This window comes from Malaclemys terrapin, chromosome 14 (assembly GCF_027887155.1).
Source record: "Malaclemys terrapin pileata isolate rMalTer1 chromosome 14, rMalTer1.hap1, whole genome shotgun sequence".
Classification (NCBI taxonomy): domain Eukaryota; kingdom Metazoa; phylum Chordata; order Testudines; family Emydidae; genus Malaclemys; species Malaclemys terrapin.
Genome location: NC_071518.1, coordinates 44,152,447 through 44,178,773, shown reverse-complemented (window position 1 = coordinate 44,178,773; position 26,327 = coordinate 44,152,447). Strand labels below are relative to the sequence as shown.

The 26,327-nt window shown below is 51.6% G+C and overlaps 1 protein-coding gene across 2 annotated transcripts; it reads right to left on the bottom strand.

Annotated features, from left to right (window-relative positions):
- On the bottom strand, positions 1–21,942 carry LOC128848649 (uncharacterized). 2 transcript variants are annotated; one of them, XM_054048691.1, is made up of 6 exons: positions 21,542–21,942; positions 7,950–8,567; positions 5,122–5,173; positions 2,686–2,873; positions 939–1,100; positions 1–452 (listed from the first exon to the last, which is right to left on the bottom strand). In XM_054048691.1, the coding sequence occupies exons 2-6, from the start codon at positions 8,094–8,096 to the stop codon at positions 402–404; spliced, it is 600 nt and encodes a 199-aa protein (XP_053904666.1). In that variant the 5' UTR covers positions 8,097–8,567; positions 21,542–21,942; the 3' UTR covers positions 1–401. The 2 variants fall into 2 exon arrangements, with proteins under 2 accessions (XP_053904666.1, XP_053904667.1); XM_054048692.1 differs by having other exon boundaries at positions 2,686–2,870.
- Between the last annotated feature and the right edge of the window lie 4,385 nt (positions 21,943–26,327).

The following is a 26,327-nucleotide window of genomic DNA, read 5'->3' as shown; positions in this document are numbered from 1 at the left end:
AAATGTTTGGCATAGACTTTTTATTTTTTTGGTGCAGAATTCCCCCAGGAGTAATCATTTGGAGGGTTTGCTCAGCACCTTGGAACCCTTCAGGTGAGCAATAGGGTGGCTGAAAAATATTGGTCTTAAAACAAAGCTTAGGGTGTTGGAGAAAGCAGCAGAATGCACATGCAGGAAGAAATTCCATCAAGATGGCCACTGGACGCATGGTGAGAACATGCCTGTTGGGAGCTCAATGCACATGGGCATTTACAAGCTGTGGGGTGGAGGCAATAGGAGATTGTAAGATCAAAAGACTTAGCATCGTTGGAGCCAAGTGTGGTGGAACTTGTGAGGGCAGCGAACTTCCCAGGGAGAGTATGAAGGTTCCAACATCTCTGTAGTTCCACATCCATCTCGCTTCAGAAGAAGTCTGGCCAGTATGGTGGATTATAACTGCTTGAGGATGGTCCCTGTTATGCCACCAAGGAAAAGGGGGCAATACTTTACATCCCGTCCCAGAGTGAAATCGATAACTATGTACTCACAGTCAGTGCTTATAGCAGTCTGAAAAAAGTGTGTGGGGGTCTATCATCACCCCCATCTCTGTAAAGCAATTAATTCTGCCCCCCAAGCCTGACATCAGTTCTGCTCCCCATCTGACCACTGCTCCATCTGCAGGACCTGGGGTTCTTCGAGGGAGAAGGTTCAGGAATTCTTTGTCCCCCTCTGCCTCTTCTCTCACTGGGTGTTGCAGGGAAGGTTATTCTGTTATATGGACCAGTCATGAGAAGTGGACAAAGACCCACCTTTCCTATTGGGGGTTAAATACACTCCATTTGGGGGCATTGTGGGTGTAACTATTTCAGAATGGTCATTACCTTCACTCATTATCTTCAGGCTGAGAAATATGAGATTCAGTGACTATCCCATGGCTGGTTAGCCTGGGGGAGACATACCTTGCTGCAGCGGTAGGAGACTACTGGCACGAAGGAGAATGTTTCAGGAGTTTTCTCAATGGATCCCAGAACAGTGGAGATGTTGACAATGGCTGCCTTGCTGCAGCTCATCCCTTTCTGGTTGCTTCCCTGGGCAGCCTTCTTCAGCAAGGGCAGGAACGCCTGGGGAGACACAGGGTCACTTTGTACTTGATAACAAACTTACCTGCTTCTCAGACCTAAATCTGCCTGCACCTGAGTCCCACTTCCTGTGATCCCCCCAACCGGCTCCCCCCTTTGCTTCCTCCTCCCACTCCCCATTTCCCACCTGCCTTCACAGCACCTCTATTGCTAGGAACAGCTTTCTAATTAGCTATCCTTGAGCATCTCCACCTTCAAGCCGCTCCTCAACCACCGCCTGCTCTGTTCCTTCTACCACCTAGAATGTCCCTAAAATGCCACTGTCTGTCCTGAATCTGTTTGTGTCTTCAGACTATAAACTCTTTAGGGTGAGAGCTACATTCTATTCTGCTCTGCATGTTGCCAGCTGTAAAATGCCGGGTCCAATTACAATGCTGTATAAGTAATAATAATACTAATTGATAAATAATAATAAGCATATAGATGAGGCTTGCAATGTCTGGATCACCAATGGCATAAAAAGTGGGTGCACTAAATTCTCTTCTCTGTTAGGCCTGTGTCACCCCATTATAGTGAATGGAGCGAGTCAGTGTTACCAGGGCAGCTGCACCTTTGACCTCTTCTCTGGTCTCTGAGTGCCCCCCATCAGGTGTTATACCTCATGCCGTTACCTCCCCAGGGTGGAATCCTGAGATTCCCCAGGTCTCAGAGTGGGTCTGGTTTGGCACCTGCAAGCAGAGCTGAGCAAAAGTTTTTGACCAAAACTTGTTTTCAGTGAAAAATGCAGATTCAGTGACACTGCAATATTTCACAAATTCATGTTGATTTCACAGAATTGTTCTTTTTGGAAAAAAAAATGCAAAGTTTCTGAAAAAACTGAAACATTTTAATTTTTCATTTCAAAATCACATTTTGGTTCAAACTTCCTTTCCTTTTCTGTTAAAGAAATCCAAAAATATTTTAAAATGTTCAAAATTGAACTGTTTTGTTTGACCAAATGATGAAGTAATAATAAAATAATAATAATAATAATAATAATTAGTGTTAGTTTTTACTTTGTGATTTGCCAGTAATTATCATTTTTTTACTGATCCAGAATGACTTTTTTTAACTTTTCAAAATTGCCAACGAACCAAGAAATCCATATTTCACCCAGCTGTATCTGCAAGTCCTCCCTTTGGGAAGCAATGTTCAATACAATGCCCCAAAAGAGCCTTCTGAAAAGGAAGGAGAGTTTAACTTTCGCAGCAGGAACATGGCAAAGCATAACAGAGAGGGTGTTTAACACATCAGGTCTATGTGCAGGTCTGTATTACCTAAGCGTTCAGGGGAAGCCTCAACTGCTTCAGACTCTTCTGCAGGGTTTGTGTCTGTCTGTTCCTCTGAACACCTCCCTGACAACCGCCCCCCACCTCTGTATTTGTACAGCACTGAGCACAATAGAGCTCTGAGCCTGACTGGAACCTCTGGGCTTTACCAGAACACAGAGAAGTCTAGTCTAATGAAAACAAGTGGGCCACTTCCTTTTAAAGCAGGGTGGGGTGAAATATTAGATCTCTCCAGCTAATTATCTTGTTTTAAACCAAAAATCCTGTCTAAGTATTCTCAGCCGAAGGTGGACTCTTACCTGGGTCACTAACAGTGGCCCAATAACATTTGTGTTATAGACGCTTAACATATCTTCAGGAGTGGCTGACTCAAGTGTCCTTGGTGGCATAACGCCAGCATTATTTATCAGCAAATTTAGGCCAGTTCCTCCCAGATGGGTCTCAGCTTTCTTTGCAGCGCTCTCGATGCTCGCTGAGTCTGTAGCTTCTGGACAGAGAATACAGGACTAGTTATGAGCATGGTTTGGTTCCATTCCTGATACTATATGAAATAAATACAGCCACAATTATGGTAGCCTGGTTAAAAGCCCATCTCTAGAGACAGCTGAGAGAGAATTCAGTTAAAATGTTGAGCAGAGGCTTGTCTCACTCCTAACTCTGATGGATTGCTCACAACCTGCAGCCCAATTTTAACCACATCACTGTTAGAATGTGCGCTCCATTCCTGAGGTCAGGGCAGGGAGCACAAATCCAGTCAGGGATTTCCTGTTTCAGGTGAAAAGTTCATAAAGTATTTCCAGGCATTTTTAATTGAGAACGAGTCAGTCCAGACCTGTGCCTTCCTGGCAACATCTCTAGGTTAATGAACTGGAGACTTCAGTGCAATAAGAGTTTATTGAGTAGATCTTAAGTTCAAAGTTAGACTCACATAATGCCACTTACACTTAGAAGTATGTGTTTGGATGCAAGCTAAGGAAGGATCTACTGGAAAGGAAAGGGAACATTTGGAATGACTGCTTTCATGGCTGCACCCACCCTCATTAATGTTGTACTACATAACTTGAAGACGCGATGGTGATTTGTGCAATAGAGAGGTGAAAATGGTGTCTAATGACTCTTTGGGTCAACTTCAAGCTGTTTTATCAGAACTAGCTTTGTGCTAATTTACAAATTTATTCTAAGTTAATGAATGATAATCGCAAAAAGAAGAACAGGAGTACTTGTGGCACCTTAGAGACTAACTAATTTATTAGAGCATAAGCTTTCGTGGACTACAGCCCACTTCTTCGGATCTATGCATCCGAAGAAGTGGGCTGTAGTCCACGAAAGCTTATGCTCTAATAAATTAGTTAGTCTCTAAGGTGCCACAAGTACTCCTGTTCTTCTTTTTGCGGATACAGACTAACACGGCTGTTACTCTGAATGATAATCATGAACAACCTTAGCTGAGAACTTCCAAGTGTTTTCATGTTTCAGTTTTATGCTACAAATGGTCAAACTTGAGTGGCTAAAGTTAGGCTTCTACAGCCATATTTTGACACCTGAATATTAGTAGCCTGATCGACCACTGAAAGCCAGTAGTTCATGTCTATTCAGGTGCTTAAATATGGATTTAGGAGCTTAGAGTTTATGTCCTGTGATTAAAACACTGGGTTAGGAACCAGGTGATCGGGATCCCAACTCTGCTGTAGACTTCCTTTGTGATCTTGGCCAAAAGTGTCCACTAATTTTGGGTGCCTGTCTTGAGACACCATTGGGCCTGGTTTTCAGAGGTGCTGAGAAGTCTAGTTGAAGTCATTGATAGATGCATGTGCTCAGCTCCTTTCATGATCAGGCTCTCAAAAACTATAAATGGCCTCTTTGAAATTTAGACCAATTTAAACCAAAGACATTTTCTCAACTGAATTTGTTAAAACCAGGGTCACAATCTAAAGAAGAATCTGCATGCGTGTGAGGATGAACAACAGACTAAAAACAAAACAAAACACAACAAACCACTTCTGTCTGGAGAATAATTTTGTGAATTTTCAGGCTAAGGGAGATTTATTTTTGAAAAAGTTAGAAGGGAGGGGGAAAAACTGTACTAAGACTGGAATGTGTCTGGAAACTGTAATCACCTAATCTCTGCTGAACGATTCTATAATATGTAACCTCATTCAACACCTTATATTGTATGGTCATGTATTAGTAGATAAGTTCTGTTGCTATGACAGCCTCACCCCACCTTAGGGCATGTTGTATAAGGAACATTCAGGCATATTCTACCCTATTAATGTCAATCTAGACTGTTCTCGCAGACGCTAGGCTGGCTGAGATTTAGTTTGTCATCTTCTCTCACTGCAGTTCTCACAAAGGTGAGCATGATCCAGTCCTGCTCCCGTGCTGGAATCAGCGGCAGAACACTTCTTTGATTTAAAGGGAGCAGAACCAGGTGCAGAGTTTGGCACAGATTACCAGACGAGGCAGGCAGCCTCTGTAACTGCGCTTTATGCATTATTCAGTGATGAGGAACTACGATCCACTGACACTAGCAGTGCACTAACAAGTTGTGGTCTGTTTAGCTGCACTAGTGATTACGATCTAGTCAGGTGTTAGGAAGCTGGAAAAGAATGGATGTGGAAAGGGTCATAGAGAACGTAGAGCCGAGACTGCGTATCAGAAAGCAGCTAACGGAGAGCTGGCCATGCAGTGTCTGCAGCGTGCTGGTTGGTAGGACAGATGCACCGAGGATGTACCTAGCTGCAGAATCACAACGTTTGGGTGCTTGGAAGCCAATTTTTGTAGTTCCTGGAAGCAAAAAAAAAAAAAATGCATTATGTGCATCACCCCATCAGACAGAGCCCTGGCACCAAGAACACCCACAACCCTATGGCACAGATTCTGCTGTCACCCACATGCAATCCCATTCATTTAAATGGGGGTATGTGAGCTTAACAGAGAGCAGAAGCTGACCCTGTGGCTGGCAGTTAATAATGCCTGGGAGCTCCAGGACACTGCTCTGAGTGAAGACCATGGGAACAGCATGAGTCATCATGGAACCAAAAAATCAAAGTGGGTGCATATGAAGTCCCAGCTTTTCCCCTGTCTAGGGCCTTTACCACATGTTGTTCCCCATCCATTCTGTCCTTCAGCTGGCTTTCCCTTTTCACACACCTTGCATGTTGTTCACTCCCTTTTTCTGTCTGTCACTCCTCTTCCCCCATCCATCCTCTCTTCTAACCTGCCTCCTGGTTCTTCTTCCTTCCCCATCCCTCAGCCTCTCTCCATCAGTTCTCCTCTTTCCCCCATTCTCCCAACTCTGCCCCAGCGATCACTCACCTGGTCTCCCATACCTATCACTCACTCCTGTTGACAGATTTTTCTCTTATTCCAGAGCCCCCAGGAGCAGGCACTGGGGATCAGCTCATGTTTTAGTAATTGCTCTGTGGAGCCCCTCAGAAACAGCTAAGGAACCTCCCAGATCTCCTACCTACGGGCTGCTGTGAAGTAGTAAAGGTGCATCTTTTAGCACCAGGTACTGATAAAGTAGCAACGCAGAAACCTTTCTTGCCCCATTGGTGTCATATGGGGATTGGGGGACTGGTTGGGGATATCAGTAGAGCTGGGTGAAAAATTTTGGCCAAAACTCCTTTGAGCAAAAGTTGCAGATTCGATAACACCAAACGAGCTTGGGAATTTGTGTTGATTTCTAGAGAAACCTGAAAAAAATCAAAATGTTTCAATATTTCTGTTCAAAACAACTTTTGTTTGGAAATTTCCTGTAATTTTATTTTTTAAAAAACCTTCCAAACCATTTAAAACTGCTCAGAATCAGAACATTTTGTTTCAGATCGAAGCAAACATTTCATTTGACCTGAAATAGATTTTTTTTTTCAAATTTCTAACGTTTTTGTAAAAATTGTTTTTAGTTTGACCCATAACAATATTTTTGTTTGCTTTTTTGGAATTGCCAGCAAAACAAAATATCCATTATTCATCCGACTCTAGATATTGGCTTCTGGCCTGCCCCTCCATGACAAGCCATGGGCAGATTCGGAGAGGCGGGGTCACTGGGAACCTCCCTGAAGACAGCTGCTAGAGAGCAGTAGCCATTTAGTACCAATATTCCCTCTAATTTTTTACGTCCATGTGCGGAATGAATTTTGTTATGTGCACCAATATGGAGGTGATGTGTGGCAGGGGTGGGGCTGAGGGTTTCAGAGTGCAGGAGGGGGCTCAGGGCTGGGGCAGAAGGTTGGGGTGTGTGTATGTGGGGGTACGGACTCCAGCTGTGTGTGCGGGATCTGGGGTGGGGCTGGGGATGAGGGGTTTGGGATGTGGGCAGGGCTCAGGCAGAGGGTTGGGGTGCAGGGGTGAGGGCTGTGGGGTGGGGCTGGGGATGAGGGATTTGGGATTCAAGCTGCCCTGGGGCTGCATCGGGGAGAGAGGACTCCCCCCAGTTCTCTCTCGCTGCGGCAGCTCTGGGGACAGTGGACAGGGGAGAGGTGCCTCTCCCTGCTGGGGCAGCTATGAGGCCGGGGCCAGCTTAGAGGGAACTTAGTTTATTACCCTCGCAGGGTTTGTCTGCACTGCAATTAAACACCTCTGGGTGGCCCATTCCAGCAGGCTGCTTAATTCTGGTGTAGATGTTCATACTCGGACTGGAGCCTGGACTGTAGGACCCTGTGAGGTGGGAGGGTCCCAGAGCTCAAGTTGCAGCCCGAGCCCAAATGTCTATAGTGCAAGGAGCCAGAAAGGAAGAAGCATCACAGGGAGAGCTCCCACTATAGGAAGGATTATGGGACACCAGGCAAATCTCACTTCCCCCACAGCTACATCAAGGGTTAACGGGTGGTCCCAGCACTGTTGGGGAAGGAGGGCTGGGGTCTCAGAGGAGGTGAGGTGGTCTGGCAGAAATCCTTCCCCACGCCAAGCCGGAACATCAGCCAGGTCTGCCTTGGACCCCTGGCATAACAGGCCTATGGATGTGTAACAAATCGGGTATCTGATTGGGCAATGTGCCAGGCTCCCTGCCATCATTACAGGGTAACATAACTGTGACATTCTAGCTCTGCGAGGGGCCAATACTTTACATGATAATGGGGACAAGCGAGTGATACAACGCGCACTAGAGCTGCGTATAGTTAAGGTGCAGCAGTAGAGTTGCATAAGTGTCAAGGGGAATGTAGGAGCAATGTCTGAGCAGCAATGACTGGGGGTGATCTGGGTGCAGAGGGAGGGCAGAGGCGGACAGAATGTCTGTGTGTGTGTTGGGGGGAGCTAACAGAATGGCAGCACCTCACACCCACTCTGCACAAGGCGCAGGGCAGTGGAGGATCTGGCCCAGTAGTGTTAGGGTTGGGTAAAATTGGGGTCAGTCCAAATCAGGCCTCCTACTGAAACTTGCAAGGTTCCCTGTTTTAAGAGGGCAGGAGGTTTCAGGGGTGGAGGGGAACATACAGCTGGGAAACCGTGTTACAGACTCAGTCATGGGATCTGCCATCTAAACCTGCTTTTATTCCATGCCCTTTTGGAGAACATTTTCTAAAACAAAGTTCAGCTAAGTAAAAAAGCTGCTCCTCACCTGCGCTCGCACTCCCTCTGGGTCCCGGCAGGTGGCAAAGATCACTTCTGGTGGGTTCGGTTTCCCAATAAAATGCTTGATCAGCTCCAGGCCAATTCCCCGATTGGATCTTGTCACCAGGACACTATGGACATGAAACCCTGCCATGGTCTCTTCACAGCTGCCTCTAGTCTCTCTCTGTCTCGGTCTCTTTGCAAGTTCAGTTAAATATGGGCTGTGTCGTTTCCCCTGAGCTGATTTCACTCAGTCGAGTCCCCGCCTACCTTTTTTGTTAGTTTCATTGGAGGCGTATGTTTGTTTTTTTGAAAAACTTATGCCATGTTTGAGAAAATGACTCCGTTGATGAATATCCAGAATAAACAAGAGCTGAGTTGGTGGACATGAGGGTGAGACACGAGTTCACTGTCTGAACAGCTGCAAGTCATTGGGACAGAAAAGCCCTGTTATTTTTCTTAGCATTCTTAAGGTCTTAGGATACTCCAAAGCCTTTTCTTTCATCACTAACTTCTTTGTGGGGTTCTCTCTTGCTTTAGCTGTATGCTCAGTTAAGTACATTGGCATAGGTTCCCTGAAACTGCAGATCCAGTGTGCTACGTAGCTCAGCGGACCTGCATAGATCTAGAAAGGGTAGGAGGGGAAATGTTTGTTAAACAAAACAGTAATCAGAGAACTGGAAAGGAGTGTCACTGCAAAAAACTGTCCTAAGGTAGTGTTAGCTACAGAAGGGGCTAAAACACAACAGCCAGATCCATTCTGAGTGCCCCAGACAGAGCCGTAACTAGGTATTTTTGCGCCTGAGGCAAGAATATAAAATTGCGCCCTCCCCCAGGGCTGGCTCTTTGGCGGCAATTCGGCGGCGGGTCCCTCAGTCCCTCTCGAAGGGAAGGGCCTGCCGCCGAATTGCCGCTGAAGAATGAATGAAGCGGCGGTGGTAGAGCCTGTGATTTTGGGGGGGTCAACTCATGATTTTTGACTGCTTGGGCTGGTAATGTTGGATGGTCTGTCAAGGTTCCTTCCCCACTCTGAACTTTAGGGTACAGATGTGGGGACCTGCATGAGAACCTCTAAGCTTAACTACCAGCTTAGATCTGGTTTTGCTGCCACCACTCCCAAGTACTAACTCCCTTCCCTGGGTAGCCTTGAGAGACTTCTTCACCAATTTCCTGGTGAACACTGATTCAAACCCTTGGATCTTAACGCAAGGAGAATTTAACCATCCCCCCTTCTTTCCCCCACCAATTCCTGGTGAGTTCAGATCCAATCCCCTTGGATCTTAACACAAGGAAAAATCAAATCCGGTTCTTAAAAAGTAGGCTTTTAATTAAAGAAAGAAAGGTAAAAATCATCTCTGTAAAATCAGGATGGAAAATAACTTTACAGGGTAATCAGATTCAAAGAGCCCAGAGGACCCCCATCTAGCCTTAGGTTCAAAGTTACAGCAAATAGAGGTAAACCCTCTAGCAAAAGGAACATTTACAAGTTGAGAAAACAAAGACAAAACTAACACGCCTTGCCTGGCTGTTACTTACACGTTTGAAATATGAGAGACTTGTTCAGAAAGATTTGGAGAGCATGAATTGATGTCTGGTCCCTCTTAGTCCCAAGAGCGAACAACCCCCAAAACAAAGAGCACAAACAAAAGCCTTCCCCCCACCAAGATTTGAAAGTCCCCTTATTGGTCCCTTGGGTCAGGTGTCAACCAGGTTACCCGAGCTTCTTAACCCTTTACAGGTAAAAGGATTTTGGAGTCTCTGGCCAGGAGGGATTTTACAGTATTGTACACAGGAGGGCTGTTACCCTTCCCTTTATAGTTATGACATGGTCCAGTTCCAATCCAGAGAGGGACTCACAGGTTAAAAGAGGAGGGAGGTGCTGGATATCAGCAGTGGCCACTAGGGTTCAGCATGTGTCCTGAGAATGCTGGGAGTTCAGGTTTGCAGGGCAGGATCAGGGGTGGCAGGTTTGTAGAAATTTTGGTGGTGCCCAGAACCTGCCCCCGCCCAAACTCCGCCCCCCTCACCCACCCAAGGCTCTGGGAGGGAGTCTGGGTGAGGGAGGAGGTCTTGGATACAGGCCCTAGGCTGGGGCAGGAGATTGGGGTGCGGGTTATGGGAGGGAGTTTGGGAATGGGAGGGGTGCAGAGGGATGCAGGGGTGAGGGCTGTAGGTGTGGCTGCAGATGAGGTGTTTGGAGTGTGGGAGGGGCTCAGGGCGAGAGTAGGGATGAGAGCTCTGGCTGGGGATGGGAATGGGAAATTTGGGGTGTGGGAGGGGATCAGAGCTGGGGCAGAGGGTTGGTGTGTGGAAGGTGAGGGCTCTGGCTGGGACTGGGGATGAGGTGTTTGGGGTGTAGGAGGGGCTCAGGGCTGGGGCAGAGGGTCAGGGTGCAGGGGGATGAGGTGTCTGGCTGGGACTAGTGATGAGGTGTTTGAGGTGCTGGAGGGGCTCGGGCAGAGGGTCAACGTGTGGGGGTGAGGGCTCTGGCTGGGACTGGGAATGAGGTGTTTGGGGTGTGGGAGGGGCTAAGGGCTCGGGCAGAGGGTCAGGGTGTGTGGGGGGATGAGGGTCTGGCTGGGACTGGGGATGAGGTGTTTGCGGTGCTGGAGGGGGCTGAGGGCTGGGGCAGAGGGTTGGTGTGTGTGGGGGATGAGGGCTCAGGATGGGCCTGGTGATGGGGTGTTTGGGGCGTGGGAGGGGGCTCAGGGCTCGGGCAGAGGGTCAGGGTGTGGGTTGATGAGGGCTCTGGCTGGGACTGGGGATGAGGTGTTTGGGATGCTGGAGGGGGCTCAGGGCTGGGGCAGAGGGTTGGTGTGTGGGGGGGATGAGGGCTCTGGCTTGGACTGGGGATGAGGTGTTTCGGGTGCTGGAGGGGCTCAGGGCTGGGGCAGAGGGTCAGGGTGTACGGGGATGAGGGCTGTGGCTGGAACTGGGGATAAGGTGTTTGGGGTGCTGGAGGGGCTCAGGGTTCGGGCAGAGGGTCAGGGTGTGTGGGGGGATGAGGGTCTGGCTGGGACTGGGGATGAGGTGTTTGCGGTGCTGGAGGGGGCTCAGGGCGGGGCAGACAGTTGGTGTGTTGGGGGGATGAGGGTCTGGCTGGGACTGGGGATGAGGTGTTTGCGGTGCTGGAGGGGGCTGAGGGCTGGGGCAGAGGGTTGGTGTGTGTGGGGAATGAGGGCTCAGGATGGGCCTGGGGATGTGGTGTTTGGGGCGTGGGAGGGGCTAAGGGCTCGGGCAGAGGGTCAGGGAGTGGGTGATGAGGGCGCTGGCTGGGAATGGGGGGTTTGGGGTGTGGGAGGGGCTCAGGGCTCGGGCAGAGGGTCAGGGTGTGTGGGGGGATGAGGGTCTGGCTGGGCGTGGGGATGAGGTGTTCAGTGTGCTGGAAGGGCTCACGGCTGGGGCAGAGGGTCAGGGTGCAGGGGGATGAGGGCTCCGGCTGGGGCTGGGAATGGGGGGCTGGGGAGTGGGAGGGGCTCAGGGCTCGGGCAGAAGGTTAGGTTGTAGGGGGATGAGGGCTCTGGCTGGGACTGGGGATAAGGTGTTTGGGGTGCTGGAGGGGCTCAGGGCTCGGGCAGAGGGTTGGTGTGTGGGGGTGATGAGAGCTCTGGCTGGGACTGAGGATAAGGTGTTTGGGGTGCTGGAGGGACTCAGGGCTGGGTCAGAGGGTTTGTGTGGAGGGGGATGAGGGCTCTGGCTGGGAATGGGGATGAGGTGTTGGGGTGTGGGTGGGGCTCAGGGCTCGGGCAGAGGGTCAGGGTGCAGGGGGGTGAGGGCTCTGGCTGGGGATGGGAATGGGTGGTTGGGGTGTGGGAGGGGCTCAGGGCTGGGGCAGAGGGGCAGGGGGAAGAGGGCTGTGGCTGTGACTGGGAATGGGGAGTGTGGGCTGCTGGAGGGGGCTCAGGTCTTGGGCAGAAGGTTAGGGTGTAGGGGGATGAGGGCTCTGTCCCAGAATGGGGGGTTTGAGGTGTGGGAGGGGCTCAGGGCTTGGGTAGAGGGTCAGAGTGTAGGGGTATGAGAGCTCTGGCTGGGACTGGCGATGAGGTGTTTGGGGTCCTGCAGGGGGCTCAGGGCTGGGGCAGAGGGTCAGGGTGTCGGGCTGAGGGCTCTGGCTGGGACTGGGGATAAGGTGTTTGAGGTGCTGGAGGAGCTCGGGCAGAGGGTCAGGGTGTGGGGGGATGAGGGCTCTGGCTGGGAGTGGGGATGAGGTGTTTGGGGTGCTGAAGGGGGCTCAGGTCTGGGGCAGAGGGTTGGTGTCTGGGGGGATGAGGGCTCTGGCTGGGAATGGGGGTTTGGGGTATGGGAGGGGGCTCAGGGCAGGGGCAGAGGGTCAGAGTGAAGGGGGATGAGGGCTCTGGCTTGGAATGGGGCGTTTGGGGTGTGGGAGGGGCTCAGGGGTGGGGCAGAGTGTCAGGGTGTAGGCGGATGAGGGCTGTGGCTGACACTGGGGGGTTTGGGGTGTGGGAGGGGGCTCAGGGTTGGGGTAGAGGGTCAGGGTGTGGCGTGGGTGAGGGCTCTGGCTGGGACTGTGGATGAGGTGTTTGCAGTGCTGGAGGGGGCTCAGGGCTGGGGCAGAGGGTCAGGGATGTAGCGGGATGAGGGCTGTGGCTGGGAATGCGCGGTTGGGGTGCTGGAGCGGGCTCAGGGCTGGGGCAAAAGGTTAGGGTGCAGGGGGATGTGGGCTCTGGCTGGGATTGGGGGATTTCGGGTGTGGGAGGGGCTCAGGCAGAGTGTCAGGGTGTGTCGGGGGATGAGGGTTCTGGCTTGGAATGGGGGGTTTGAGGTGCTGGAGGGGGCTGAGGGCTGGGGCAGAGGGTTGGTGTGTGTGGGGGATGAGGGCTCAGGATGGGTCTGGGGATGGGGTGTTTGGGGTGTGGGAAGGTGCTCAGGGCTCGGGCAGAGGGTCAGGGTGTGGGTTGATGAGGGCTCTGGCTGGGACTGGGGATGAGGTGTTTCGGGTGCAGGAGGGGGCTCAGGGCTGTGGCAGAGAGTCAGGGTGCAGTGGAATGAGGGCTCTGGCTGGGGCTGGGAATGGTGTGTATGGGGTGTGGGAGGGGCTCAGGGCTGGGTTAGAGGGTTGGTGTGTGTGGGGGTGAGGGCTCTCGCAGGGACTGAGGATAAGGTGTTTGCAGTGCTGGAGGGGCTCAGGGCTGGGGCAGAGGGTCAGAGTGTGGGGGGATGAGGGCTCTGGCTGGGAATGGGGGGTTTGGGTGTGGGAGGGCCCTAGGGCTGGGGCCGAGGGTTAGGGTGTAGGGGGATGAGGGCTCTGGCTGGGACTGGGGATGAGGTGTTTGGGGTGCTGGAGGGGCTAAGGGCTCGGGCAGAGGGTCAGGGTGTGGGTGATGAGGGCGCTGGTTGGGCGTGGGGATGAGGTGTTTGGGGTGTGGGAGGGGCTCAGGGCTCGGGCAGAAGGTTAGGGTGTAGGGTGATGAGGGCTCTGGCTGGGACTGGGGATAAGGTGTTTGGGGTGCTGGAGGGGCTCAGGGCTCCGGCAGAGGGTCAGAGTGTGTGGGGTGAGGGCTCTGGCTGGGACTGGGGATGAGGTGTTTGGGGTGTGGGAGGGGCTAAGGGCTCGGGCAGAGGGTCAGGGTGTGGGTGATGAGGGCGCTGGCTGGGGCTGGGAATTGGGGGTCTGGGGTGCTGATGGGGCTCAGGGCTCGGGCAGAGGATTGGTGTGTGCGGGGGATGAGGGCTCTGGCTGGGAGTGGGGATGAGGTGTTTGGGGTGCTGGAGGGGGCTCAGGGCAGGGGCAGAGGGTCAGGGTGTACGGGGATGAGGGCTCTGGCTGGAACTGGGGATAAGGTGTTTGGGGTGATGGAGGGGGCTCAGGGCTCGGGCAGAGGGTTGGTGTGTGGCGGGGGTGAGGGCTCTCGCAGGGACTGAGGATAAGGTGTTTGGGGTACTGGAGGGTCTCAGGGCTGGGTTAGAGCGTTGGTGTGTGTGGGGGTGAGGGCTCTCCCAGGGACTGAGGTAAGGTGTTTGCAGTGCTGGAGGGGCTCAGCGCTGGGGCAGAGGGTTTGTGTCGGGGGGGATGAGGGCTCTGACTGGGGATGAGGTGTTTAGGGTGCTGGAGGAGCTCAGGGCTCGGGCAGAAGATTAGGGTGGAGGGGGATGTGGGCTCTGGCTGGGAATGGGGGCTTTGGGTGTGGGAGGGCCCTAGGGCTGGGGCAGAGGGTCAGAGTGTGTGGGGGGAGGGCTCTGTCTGGGAATGGGGATGAGGTGTTTGGGGTGCTGAAGGGGCTCAGGGCTGGGGCAGTGGGTCAGGGTGTAGGGGGATGAGGGCTCTGGCTGGGCGTGGGGATGAGGTGTTCGGTGAGCTGGAAGGGCTCACGGCTGGGGCAGAGCGTCAGGGTGCAGGGGGATGAGGGCTCCCGCTGGGGCTGGGAATGGGGTGTTTGGGGTGTGAGAGGGCCTCAGGGTTCGGGCAGAAGGTTAGGGTGTAGGGTGATGAGGGATCTGGCTGGGACTGGGGATAAGGTGTTTGGGGTGTGGGAGGGGCTCAGGGCTGGGTCAGAGTGTTTGTGTGTGTGAGGGTGAGGGCTCTCGCTGGGACTGAGGATAAGGTGTTTGCAGTGCTGGAGGGGCTGAGGGCTGGGGCAGAGGGTTTGTGTGTGCGGAGGATGAGGGCCCTGGCTGGGAGTGGGGATGAGTTGTTTGGGATGCTGGAGGGGCTCCGGGCTCGGGCAAAGGGTCAAAGTGTGGGGGGTGAGGGCTCTGGATGGGATTGTGGGGTTTGGGTTATGGGAGGGGCTCAGGGCTCAGGCAGAAGGTTAGGGTGTAGGGGGATGAGGGCTCTGGCTGGGAATGGGGGGTTTGGGGTGTGGGAGGGGCTCAGGGCTCGGGTAGAGGATCAGGGTGTGGAGGGTGAGGGCTCTGGCTGGGAATGGGGGGTTTGGGGTGTGGGAGGGGCTCAGGGCTCGGGTAGAGGATCAGGGTGTGGAGGGTGAGGGCTCTGTCTGGGAATGGGGGTTTGGGGTGTGGGAGGGACTCAGGGCTTGGGTAGAGGGTCAGGGTGCCGGGGGTGAGGGCTCTGACTGGGACTGGGGATGAGGTGTTCGGGGTGATGGAGCGGCTCAGGGCGGGGCCAGGGGGTTGGTGTGTGTGGGGTTTTGGGCTCTGGCTGGGACTGGGTATAAGGTGTTTGGGGCGCTGGAGGGGCTCAGGGCTCGGGCAGAGGGTTGAGGGTGCAGTGGGGGGGTGAAAGCTCTGACTGGGGGTGTGGGCTCTGGGGTGGGGCGGGGCTGGGGATGAGTTTGGGGTGCAGGCAGACTGCTCCAGAACAGGGCCATAGAGGAGGACTCCCCTCAGCCCTTTCCCTGCCGGCAGCAGGAAGCGCTGGTGGAGGAGCCCCCCTTTCCTGCCCCCCCCCCAGCAGCACAGGCACCCCCACCATTGTCACTGCATGTGCTCCTCGGGCCCCTCTCAGGTCCAGGAATCTCCCTCGCCTCCCCTGTGGTGGGTGCCGGGGGGTGCTGCGTGCGCCTCCTCCCTTGCTGTTGCCCCTGACTGTAGATTCAATGGGGGTGAGGGATGGGGCTGCCTCCTTGCCCAGTGTGGGGCAGGAGCAGTGACTGTGCGCGGTGGGGCCCCTGTTCTGCTGGAGGGTCCTGCCGGAAAAGGGAAGGGTTTGACGGGGAAGGGCAGGCTCAGAGTCAGGGGGGCATTAGGACCCTGCGGCAGCAGTTGCTGTAGGGAGGTAACATGAAGCTGCTCTGCTCGGGGCTGGGAGGAGGGCTGGGAAGGAAGTCAGGCCGGGAGACACTCGGGGGAGGCACAGGGGGGTGGCAGGTGGGGCTGGGGGCGGTGGGGAGATCACCTGGGTTATAAATATCTCCGTGCCAGCAGCTTTTTTCTTTCTCTCTCCACATTGGGTTACCATATTTCACAAATAAAAAAAGAGGACCCTCCACGGGGCCCTGGCCCCGCCCTAACTCCGCCCCCTCCTCCCTCCCACCCCCAGCCACGCGAAAAGGGCTGCCCAAGCGCTACCGGCTTCACGGTTTGCCGGGCAGCCTCCAGACCCTGCGCCCCCGGCCGGCGCTTCCCCAGCGCAGCTGGAGCCCGGGAGGGGAAGCGCCCAGCCAGGGGCGCAGGGTCTGGAGGCTGCCCGGCAAACCGTGAAGCCGGTAGCGCTTGGGCTTCGGGCAGCCCCTATGCCTCCGGACCCTGCGCCCCCGGCCGGGCACTTCCCCTCCAGGGCTCCGGCGGCGCAGGGTCCGGAGGCATGGGGGCTGCCCAAAGCCCATAGCGCTCGGCTCTTAAACAGAGCTGAAGAGTCAGGGGAGAAGCAGAGCCGCCGCGGCCGGAGGCTCTGCTCCTCCCCTGACTCTTCGGCTCTGTTTAAGAGCCGAGCTGCCCGAGCGCTACCGGCTTCGGGCAGCCCTCATGCCTCTGGACACTGCGCCGCTGGAGCCTGGGACGGGAAGTGCCCGGCCGGCGGCTGGGGTCCGGAGGCAAGGGGGCTGCCTGAAGCCCATAGCACTCGGGCAGCTCGGCTCTTAAACAGAGCCGAAGAGTCAGGGGAGGAGCAGAGCAGCCGCGGGAGGGGAAGTGCCCGGCCGGCATTTTCCCGGACATGTTCGGCTTTTTGGCAATTCCCCCCAGACGGGGGTTTGATTGCCGAAAAGCCGGACATGTCCGGGAAAAAACGGACGTATGGTAACCCTATCTGCACCACCCCCCCACAGCTTTGTGTGCCTGAGGCAAATGCCTCACTCGCCTCGCCCTTGTTACGGCACTGGTCCCAGAGTACAGGTCATGGCTGTGGTTTGGCCCATCGATAATTGTGATTGAAATATGTAAAAGTCATGAAGCTCAAAGAGACGGGGGTCTGATTCTGCTCTTATTTATGCAGGTGTAAATTAGGAGCAACTCCATTAGCTTTGGAGATGTGGCACCAGATTAAATCTGCCATGGGTCAGAATCCACCCCAGGGGTTTCACAGCAGATAGAAAGCTGCCCTCTTTGCTCTGCTTTGTGAAGGTTAAAGGGCTTGTGCCAGTGAGCAATTGCACATGTTTGATTTGCTCACAACACATGTTGTGGCCTTTCCTGCTCAGTATTAAGCACCAGTGTGTTCCTTGTGGGAGACCGTAATGGGTTGCACAGTGAACATAAGAACGGCCATACTGGGTCAGACCAATGGTCCATCTAGCCCAGTGTCCTGTCTTTCAATAGTGGCCAATGCCAGGTACTTCAGAGGGAATGAACAGAACAGGGCAATTGATCTTGTCATCCAGTCTCAGCTTCTGCCAGTCAGAGGTTTAGGGACACCCAGAGCACGGGGTTGCATCCCTGACCATCTTGACCAATGGCCATTGATGGTCCATGAATTTATCTAATTCCTTTTTTTAATCCAGTTATACTTTTGACCTTCACAGCATCCCCTGGCAATGAGTTCTACAGGGTGACTGTGCATTGCACGAAGTACTTCCTTATTTAGGTGTATTCTTATCACTAAGCTAGTTATAGAGGTATAAAAGAAAGAATCAAAATCACAGTCTGCCTGTGTAAGGGCCTTTTCTCACTGTGACAGTCTGAGGCCCTGTTCTTAGGCTAAGGCAGTGGTTCCCAAAGCGGGGTTCGCGAACCCCTGGGGGTTCACAGAACGTTTCAGGGGCTTCGCAAGAAAAATTTCATTAATGGCGGCCAGAGGACTCTGCTGGGATCCAGTTGCAGGGCAGACAGCCCGAGTCCCAGGGAGAGCGGGGCGGGCAGTTTGAGCAGGCAGCCTGAGCCCTCCCCTGTCAGCAGGGGAGCCGGCAGCTGGAGCCCCAGGGAGAGCAGGGCTGGGCAGTTTGAGCAGGCAGCCCGAGCCCCTCCCCTGTCAGCCAGGGAGCTGGCAGCCCGAGTCTCGTGGAGAGCGGGCAGTTTGATCCAGCAGCCCGAGGCCTCCCCTGTCAGCCAGGGAGACGGCAGCCCAAGCCTTGGGGAGAGCGGGCAGTTTGAGTCGGCAGCCCCAGCCCTCCCCTGTCAGCGGGGGAGCCGGCAGCCTGAGCCCCAGGGAGAGCAGGGCTGGGCAGTTTGAGCTGGCAGCCCGAGCCCCTCCCCTGTCAGCCAGGGAACTGGCAGCCCGAGTCTCGTGGAGAGCGGGCAGTTTGAGCCGGCAGCCCGAGCCCTCCCTGTCAGCGGTGGAGCCAGCAGCCCGAGCCCCAGGGAGAGCGGGGCCAGGCAGTTTGAGCCAGCAGCCCCAGCCCTCCCCTGTCAGCGGGGGAGCCAGCAGCCCGAGCCTCGGGGAGAGCAGGGCTGGGCAGTTTGATCCAGCAGCCCCAGCCCTCCCCTGTCAGCGGGGGAGCCAGCAGCCCCGAACCCCAGCACTCCATGTGGGGTGCAGGTGGCAGCTCAGATTCCTGTCCCACCTTCCTCGGTGGAAGAAAAGCTGTTTGCGAGCCAAACCAGCCAGAAGCACGTTGTAGCCAGTGTAGGAGTGTTAAGGTGTCTCAGTAATTGTCCTTCTCTCTGGAGGGCTGATTTGCTTCAGTGAGTGAATCTTCTCAGTTTCTAGTTTGTTGGTTGTTAGCAGTCTCTCTCTCTGTTATTTTTATTAGAACTTTTGTACACAAGTTCAATGGATAAGTGGCTGAAAAAGGAAAGTGTAAAGACGCTGGAATCAGCTAGTGTTTCCTCAAGTCCACACTGTGGAAAATCTAAGTCTAATGATCATGATGGTCCTGGAAAGTCACTTACAAAGAAAAGAAAATATGACGATGATTATATAAAATATGGCTTTACATACATTGGTGATCAAGAACTTCCACAACCACTGTGTGTGATTTGTGGTGATGTTCTAGCAAACAGCAGCCTCAAACCTTCTCTACTTCGGCGCCATTTAGAAACTAGGCATCCTGCACAACTTGACAAGCCTGTTGATTTTTTCAAGCGAAAATTAGCTGAGAAGAAAATTGACATTACCAGTTTTATATCCAAAGCAAGTACTGATAATGAAAATGCACTTGAAGCATCATACCACGTGAGCTACCGAGTAGCAAAAGCGTCAGAAGCCCATACCATAGCAGAGAGCTTGATTGGTCCATGTATAAAAGACGTAGTTCATTGCATGCTCGGAGAAAAGGCTGCAAAAAGGATTGACATGGTACCTTTGTCCAATAATATGTTGTCACGAAGAATTAATGACATGTCAAATAATGGAGAGACCACAATTGTACATAGAGTGAAAAATAGTCCATATTATGCTATACAGTTGGATGAATCAACTGATGTAGCTAATCTAGCTATTTTGCTACTGTTTGTACGTTATGTGAATGAAGGTCTGGTTGAAGAAGACTTGTTGTTTTGCCGACCATTGGAAGAACGTATAACTGGAGAAGATATCTTCAATCTGACTAATGCATATTTTCAAGAAAAGGAAATAGATCGGTCTCGTTGCCTAGGCATTTGCACTGATGGGCCACATCAATGACGGGGAAGTATACTGGATTTGTAGCTCGAACAAAAAAGGTTGCATCAAAAGTCTCTTGGACTCATTGCAGCATCCATAGACAAGCCCTCACAACAAAATGCATGCCAGAGGGACTGAAGGAAGTGCTGGACAATGCAGTGAAAATGGTGAATTTCATAAAATCATGGCCAACAAATTCCAGAATATTTCACGTACTTTGTGAAGAAATGGGTAGTATACACGACTGTATGTTGACCCATACTGAAGTTAGATGGCTCTCAAGGGGTAAAATCCTTGTGCGCTTGTTTGAGTTTAGAACGGAAATCCTAGGTTTTTTTCAACAGCCACCCTTTCCACCTTGCCAGCTGTATGGAAAATAATGTCTGGGTCCAGAGGGTAGCTTATTTAGCAGATATTTTCTCAAGAATTAATTACCTAAATTTATCTCTTCAAGGCCTCAATATAACAGTTTTCAATATGCAAGAGCGAGTTGAATCCCTGATAAAGAAGTTGCAGTTCTGGGAAAGTTGTTTGGAAAACAATCAAGCTGAGTGTTTCAGTAATCTCCATGACTTCCTGGCAGAACATAAACTTCAGTTGGATCAGTACACTAAAACCAATATAACTGCACACCTAAAAGGACTTTGCACAACTTTCAGGGAATACTTTCCAGCTATGTCAGGCGATAATGACTGAATTCACAACCCTTTTGATGATATCACTTTCTCAACACAGATATTAAACACCAAGGAAAAAGAGAAAATGATTGAGATCTCCTGTGATTACGAACTGAAAAGGAGTTTCAGAAATCTGTCATTGATCAACTTTTGGCTGAGTTTAAGAAACGAGTACCCCTTTCTGGCAGAAAAAGCTGCTGCAGTTTTGTTACCATTTTCAACAACATACTTATGCGAGAAAGCTTCTTCCTCGTATGCACATCTGAAAACCAAATACAGAAACAGACTTGATGCCGAACCAGACCTGAGACTTTATCTTTCTCCAAACTTTCTCCAAACTTCCAAGAGCTATGCAGAGCAAGGCAAGCGAATCCATCACACTGAGGAAATTTAAACTTAAATCCCTGGAAATATTCATTTTTAGGAGGGGGTTCACGAGCTGTCACAATTTAGTGAAAGGGGTTCGCGGGCTGTTAAAGTTTGGGAACCACTGGCCTAAGGCCTTTGGCGAAGCAGCAGAGGCAGCCATAAGCTGGGAAGTGTCCGGTCACATCCTCACATCCCAAACTAGTCCCATGGAAATAAGGTGCTCTGGGGCTGTTAGGAAGGTGATCGATCTATCACCTCCAGAGAAAGGGAAGAGCCTAGAAGATGTAAAAGGAAACTTAGTTTGATAGCATCCTGGCTGGCAAGAACTCACTTATCAATAGCTGGGATGTGAAATCCTCATTTCTGTATTGTTCTATCACTGTAGTCTCCACTTCCCTATTGTTTTTCTGTATAATCTCTGTCTGGTTCTGTGATGGTTTCTGTCTGCTGTATAATTAATTTTGTTGGGTGTAAACCAATTAAGGTGGTGGGATATAATTGGTTAAATAATCATGTTACAATATGTTAGGATTGGTTAGTTAAATTTCAGTAAAATGATTGGTTAAGGTATAGCTAAGCAGAACTCAAGTTTTACTATATAGTCAGCAGTCAATCAGGAAGTAAGGGGCGGGAATGGGAACAGGGACACAGGCAACGCTCTGTGGTATCAGAGCTGGGAAAGGGGACACTGAGGAAGGAAACTGGAAGCATGCTTGCTGAAAGTTCACCCCAATAAACATCGAATTGTTTGCACCTTCGGACTTCCGGTATTGTTGCTCTCTGTTCATGCGAGAAGGACCAGGGGAGTGAGAGGGTGAAGGAATATGCCCCCTAACACCTGAATCTGGTGTTACATGAAGGGGTAAATAACACTTCCCTATTCATGTCTCCACACTCATGATTTTATAGTTCTCTATCATCGCCCCCCTTAGTCATCTGTTTTCTAAAATGAACAGTCTCAGTCTTTTTAATCTCTCCTCATATGGAAGCCCTTATAATTTTTGTTGCCCTTCTCTGTACCTTTTCCAATTCTAATATATCCCTTTATTAATAAAATAATAAAATAACAGTGGAAAGTGCTGGGGGTTCCCCACGTCACTCAGAGGAAGGAAGAAAGAGTTGGTGCCCCAAGCCCTAACCCACTTTCATACTCACACACGCACTACCCGGGGCTGGCCAAGCCCGGGTGTAACATAAGAAGAATGGGGGGAAGAGGTGGATGGGAGTTCTGTCCTGTGCACAGGTCGTCCGGGGTCTGCTGTTGATCTCCGAGTTGCTTTAGCTCCCGGGAGGGTTTTAAGTCCTGGAGTCTCTTGGGGATGTCTCGTTCAGGGACCTCTGTCCTCCATGCTCTTTGTACCAGTCCAAACTGGCCTTCCGTGGCTTGCTCAGCTTTCCCAAAACCTCAGCTTTCAGGGACGCAAAAACTTGTTCGGGGTGCCAAAACCGTTGTTTTCCCCCTCACTGGCCTTCACTCTCCCCCTCGTTTTCGCAGCCCCTGCAGGTCTGTTCAGCTGAAGCCTCCTTTCTCATGGCTGGTTGAGGTTGGAATCCAGGCCCCCATCTGTCTTGGCAGGCAGCCGACAGTCAGTTGTGTGCTGTGGCCTTGGGCTGAAGTCAGCGTCTTATCTCTGCTGGACCTAGCTGGAGCGTCAAGTTAACCCATTCCTGTCTCTCTCTTCCTCCCCCTTCGGCCTCTCACAACCTGCAAAGGAATATTTCACTCCACACTCACACCATTAACTCTTCCCAAAATGCCTTGCAATAGTGTTAGCAACATACAATCCTGATTTGCCTCCCCAGGGGACCCCCTGAGGGAGGGGGCCATTGAGTTGTGATATCATCCTATCAGATGAGCTGAAGGCCCATCACCAAAATCCCAGATCTTTTACCTCTGGGAACCATTCATTTTCTTCATTTAATGGCATTGGAAACCAGCCACAAGGAGTGCCAGTAACTAGCCCACCAACCACACTGGCTGGTAACTCCACCCCGATGTACGTCCCTGAAAACTTTGGCCAATTGCAGTAGCGGATTTACCATGGCATGGGCCCCCTCTCCAAAGGGGCCCCGGCCCGGCCCTCCCCTGTCCCCCATTCTCTCCTGTGGGGGCAGAAGCTTGGTGCCGCTGGCTCCTGGAGCTCCTGCTGCAGCAGGGCAGGCTCCGCCGGCAGCCAAGCTCCTCCCCTGCCTCTTCCCCCCCCCACTCTCCCTGCCAACGAACAGCTGTTTGACAGCACGAGGGAGTGGGAGGAGCGGAGCCAAAGCTCACTTGCTGCTTGGGAGAGGAGGCGGAGAAGAGGCAGGAGCGGGGCCTTGGGAAGGGGGTGGAATCAGGGCATACCCCCTCCAGCCCCCTGCCATGAGCCGCTCAGGACAGGGGAGTGGGAACACCCCCATGACCCCAGCCCTCTGCCCTGACTCCTGCACCCCCTCACAGACCCCCAGCCCCCAGTCCTGACTCCTGCACCCCCCCACATACCCAGCCCCCCAGGTCCCATGCCCTGACACTTGCACACATCCCCACTGCCACCCTGAGCACCAAACGGGACCTCCTGCACACACATATCCACATTCCCACTTGCACCCCTTGCCCCAAATGGGAACTGCCCCAGGTAAGCGCTCCACACCCCAACCTGCTGCCCCAACCCTGAGCCCCCTCCCTCACCCTAGTTCCTGGCCAGACCCTGCATCCCAACCCCCAGCCTGCTCCTGCACCCTAACTCCCTCCCAGACCCTGCACCCCCAGCCCTGCGCTTAGTGCACCCCCACCCTTAGCTCAGTGTAGAGAGAGAGAGACGAAGAGAATGGGCTAGAATCAGGGAGAAGGTCGGTACCTGCTCTATGTGGGCAGGGGCGGGGGGGGGATCCTGTTTACCCCCTCCCCAGCCCCGCTGCACTTGCAGTTTACCCCGGCCCCTCCCTTGCTCCAGGGACCAACCCTAGCTTCCGCCCCGCTGTGCTTTTGCCCCCAGCCCCTGCCTTGCTCCAGTCAGCAGGGACTAATCCTCCCCCCATGCCCCACTGTGCTCATCTTGCCCCTGGCCCCTGCCTCGCTCTAGCTGGGGACCAATTCTTCCCCACCCCCATGCCCCGCTGTGCTCTTGCCCCTGACCCCTTCCTCGTTCCAGCTGGGAACCAATCCTACCTCCCCCCCCACCATGCCCCGCTGTCAGGGTGGATAAAAATCAATAACTTTAAAAAAAAAAATCAAAAGATCAGATTTAAAAAAAATTTTAATCGGATAATTAAGATACATTATATCTCATCATGGAATAGGAATTATAAACTCTAATTCTATAGTATGAGACAATATAGTCATGTAATGTTTAAGAAAAGTTTTGTAAATGAGTTCTAATAGTTCATGGATTAGGGACCCAATTTGATGGGGTTCCACAGGCTTTGGTATAGATTATTTAGCTTAATCTTTCTATCTACCCAATAGGACTCAGTGCTCAATCTAGAAGAAACCATCAGAGATGATTAGTTTTGCAGTTCTCAAACAGTGAATTTGTGTCTCCAGAGGTAACACGCTTGTTAACAGCAAATATGTTTTTAAATAAATAAATAATATATAGATGTGAGAAATAACAGACCTCAACGCTATTATCCCTCTGCAAATTTGTGTATACAGGGTCAATCTCTCTTTAAAAGTGGAAAGTTTCAAAAAGTTCAATGAATAGAAGATTGTTGGGGAATAGATCTGGACAAGGAGAAGAAGTCTGGAGATAAATGTGAGAAGCGAGGGACATATGCTTTTTTGTTAAAATATTATGTTTGCTGTTGAAGAAAAAAATCCAGAATACTTAATATTGTTGTTTTAGTTAAATAAAACAATTTAAATGTCTGTCTGGTGATGTTCTCCTTCTAATATACAGCCTGGCAAGAAAATCCCCCAAATATTAATGATTAACCTGTTGAATTGGAGATAGTTCACCTCCCAATGGCTTCATAAATATCTGCTTCAATTATCTTTGGTAAATGAAATAACCAAACAATCATTCATTTTCTGATACAGCTGTAAAACTCATCTGAAAAGTTTTCAAAATAAATCACTGTTTAAAAATGTATAGTGTGTACCTTCTAAAAATGAAACCTACATCTATCTCTGAGTTGTGAAGAATATGTTTTAAGGTTATAACAACCAACAAGTATGCACTTTTATGTAGAAAATCATGATTAAATTGAGTCTTCCTGACTAGTGATTTAAATCATGATTTAAATCAAATCCACCCTGCCTGCTGTGCTCTTGCCCCTGGCCCCTTCATTCCCTGGGGCGGGGGGGGGCGCACAAATATGTTTTGCACTGGGCCCACAAAAAGTTAATCCGGCCCTGGTCAATTGTAACAGAAGTCCCCCTGCTGGATCATTGAATATCTTGGTGACCTACTTTCCTTCTAGCCCTGTCCATGCAGGTTGAGTCTGCTCCCAGCCCTGGCCTGTCAGAGCAGAAGTGCAATGAGTTGATCCCACTGCATACCTCTTCTGGATGTGTTCTTTGGCCCTGAAGCCAGATGAGATCCAGCTGCTAGCCTGCCTGCCCTCTTGTGGGGCAATGCACTATGGAGTGCCCACAGATCCACATGGTGCACACACTCTGGGTAGCTCCTGAAACAAACAAGTGCTGTTACATTTTTGGCATTCCCTGTCCTCTTTTCCTCAGTGTGGCTGTCAGCCCTGTAACACCTTAATTTCCAGTGCCCTATGGCCTGCACTGCCATGTGCCAAACCCCCCTGCAGCCTCTCCAACCCTGAAAGAATAAGTACCAAATTTACCCAGGTAAAGGCCGCAGTAGTGCCAGGTTTTCCTCAGTACTGCATTAAATTGGTACCTTGTCAGGAAGCTGCCATCGCCGTGTGTGAACAACGGGTCTGACTGCAGGCCCTGGATTTTTAGTAAGGCTCTTATTGTCTTTACTGGGCACAAGCACTCATCTGCACATTCCTTCCACACCACCTCAGCCCCCATTTTCCTTCTGGTCTGCTTCGAGTACTTTAAGTGCAAGGACAATGCCCCTGCAGATAGTTGCACGTCTGTTAAGTTGAGTGCACGCTGAGACCTGTCCACAGCTGCCTTAGGCACCAGCTCGCTGACTCTAAAAGCACCAAAGAAGGCAACAACAAATGCCACCTTAAATAAAATGGCCCCTCCCACAGCTGCAGACTGCGCCCTTGATAACTCTGTCAGGTGTTACTCTGGTGCCCACCCCCTCTGGTTGCTTAGGAGTGGGCTTTTTAAAGCCTTGGTCTCCCTGAGTAGCCCTGAGTAGCCCTGCTCCCTGGTTAAGGGATGCTAAAAGGCTTAGGGATCACAGCCTCGTTAAGAAGCTCTCAGCTCTCAGCCTTGCCTAGCAGGCCACTACATGGCTATGAAGAAATACATTACTTAGAGTAAATGGAATAAGTGAAATGGCTATATTGTCTTTCATTAGCGTCTGTCTATCATTTTTTAAAGATGAATGCTAAAGGCATTATGTAGAAAGAAATGAGGAACAGGTATGAAAGCTTTATTTAATCATATTGTTCTAAGGCACCCAATAAATATCAATGAAACCAACATTTAAAAAATCTTTTTTTTCAAAATGGCCAACAGCACCAAATATGTACATATCCAAAAATGAGACCTGGGGGGTGAGCCATAAAGCAAAAAGGGGGCATGGAAACATGTCAACACTTATATGAGAAAAGGTATAGAGATACAACTACTCTGGAAGGCCCTAATGGGCAGAAGCTGCTCTCTCTCTTCCGCCATTTTTCACCAGTTTAAGATGATGGAAGCTCCTGCTGGATCAGTTGGATGGTGGGGGGACCCGGCCTGCTTGAACACAGATGGTCCACAAGTTGTGGTGCAATCTAAGGCTTTAATGTGAATGCATAGTCTTTAGATAGCCAAGATTCAAACTGTACTAACTGCTATTCTAACACCCTGAAGTAGCTTGTA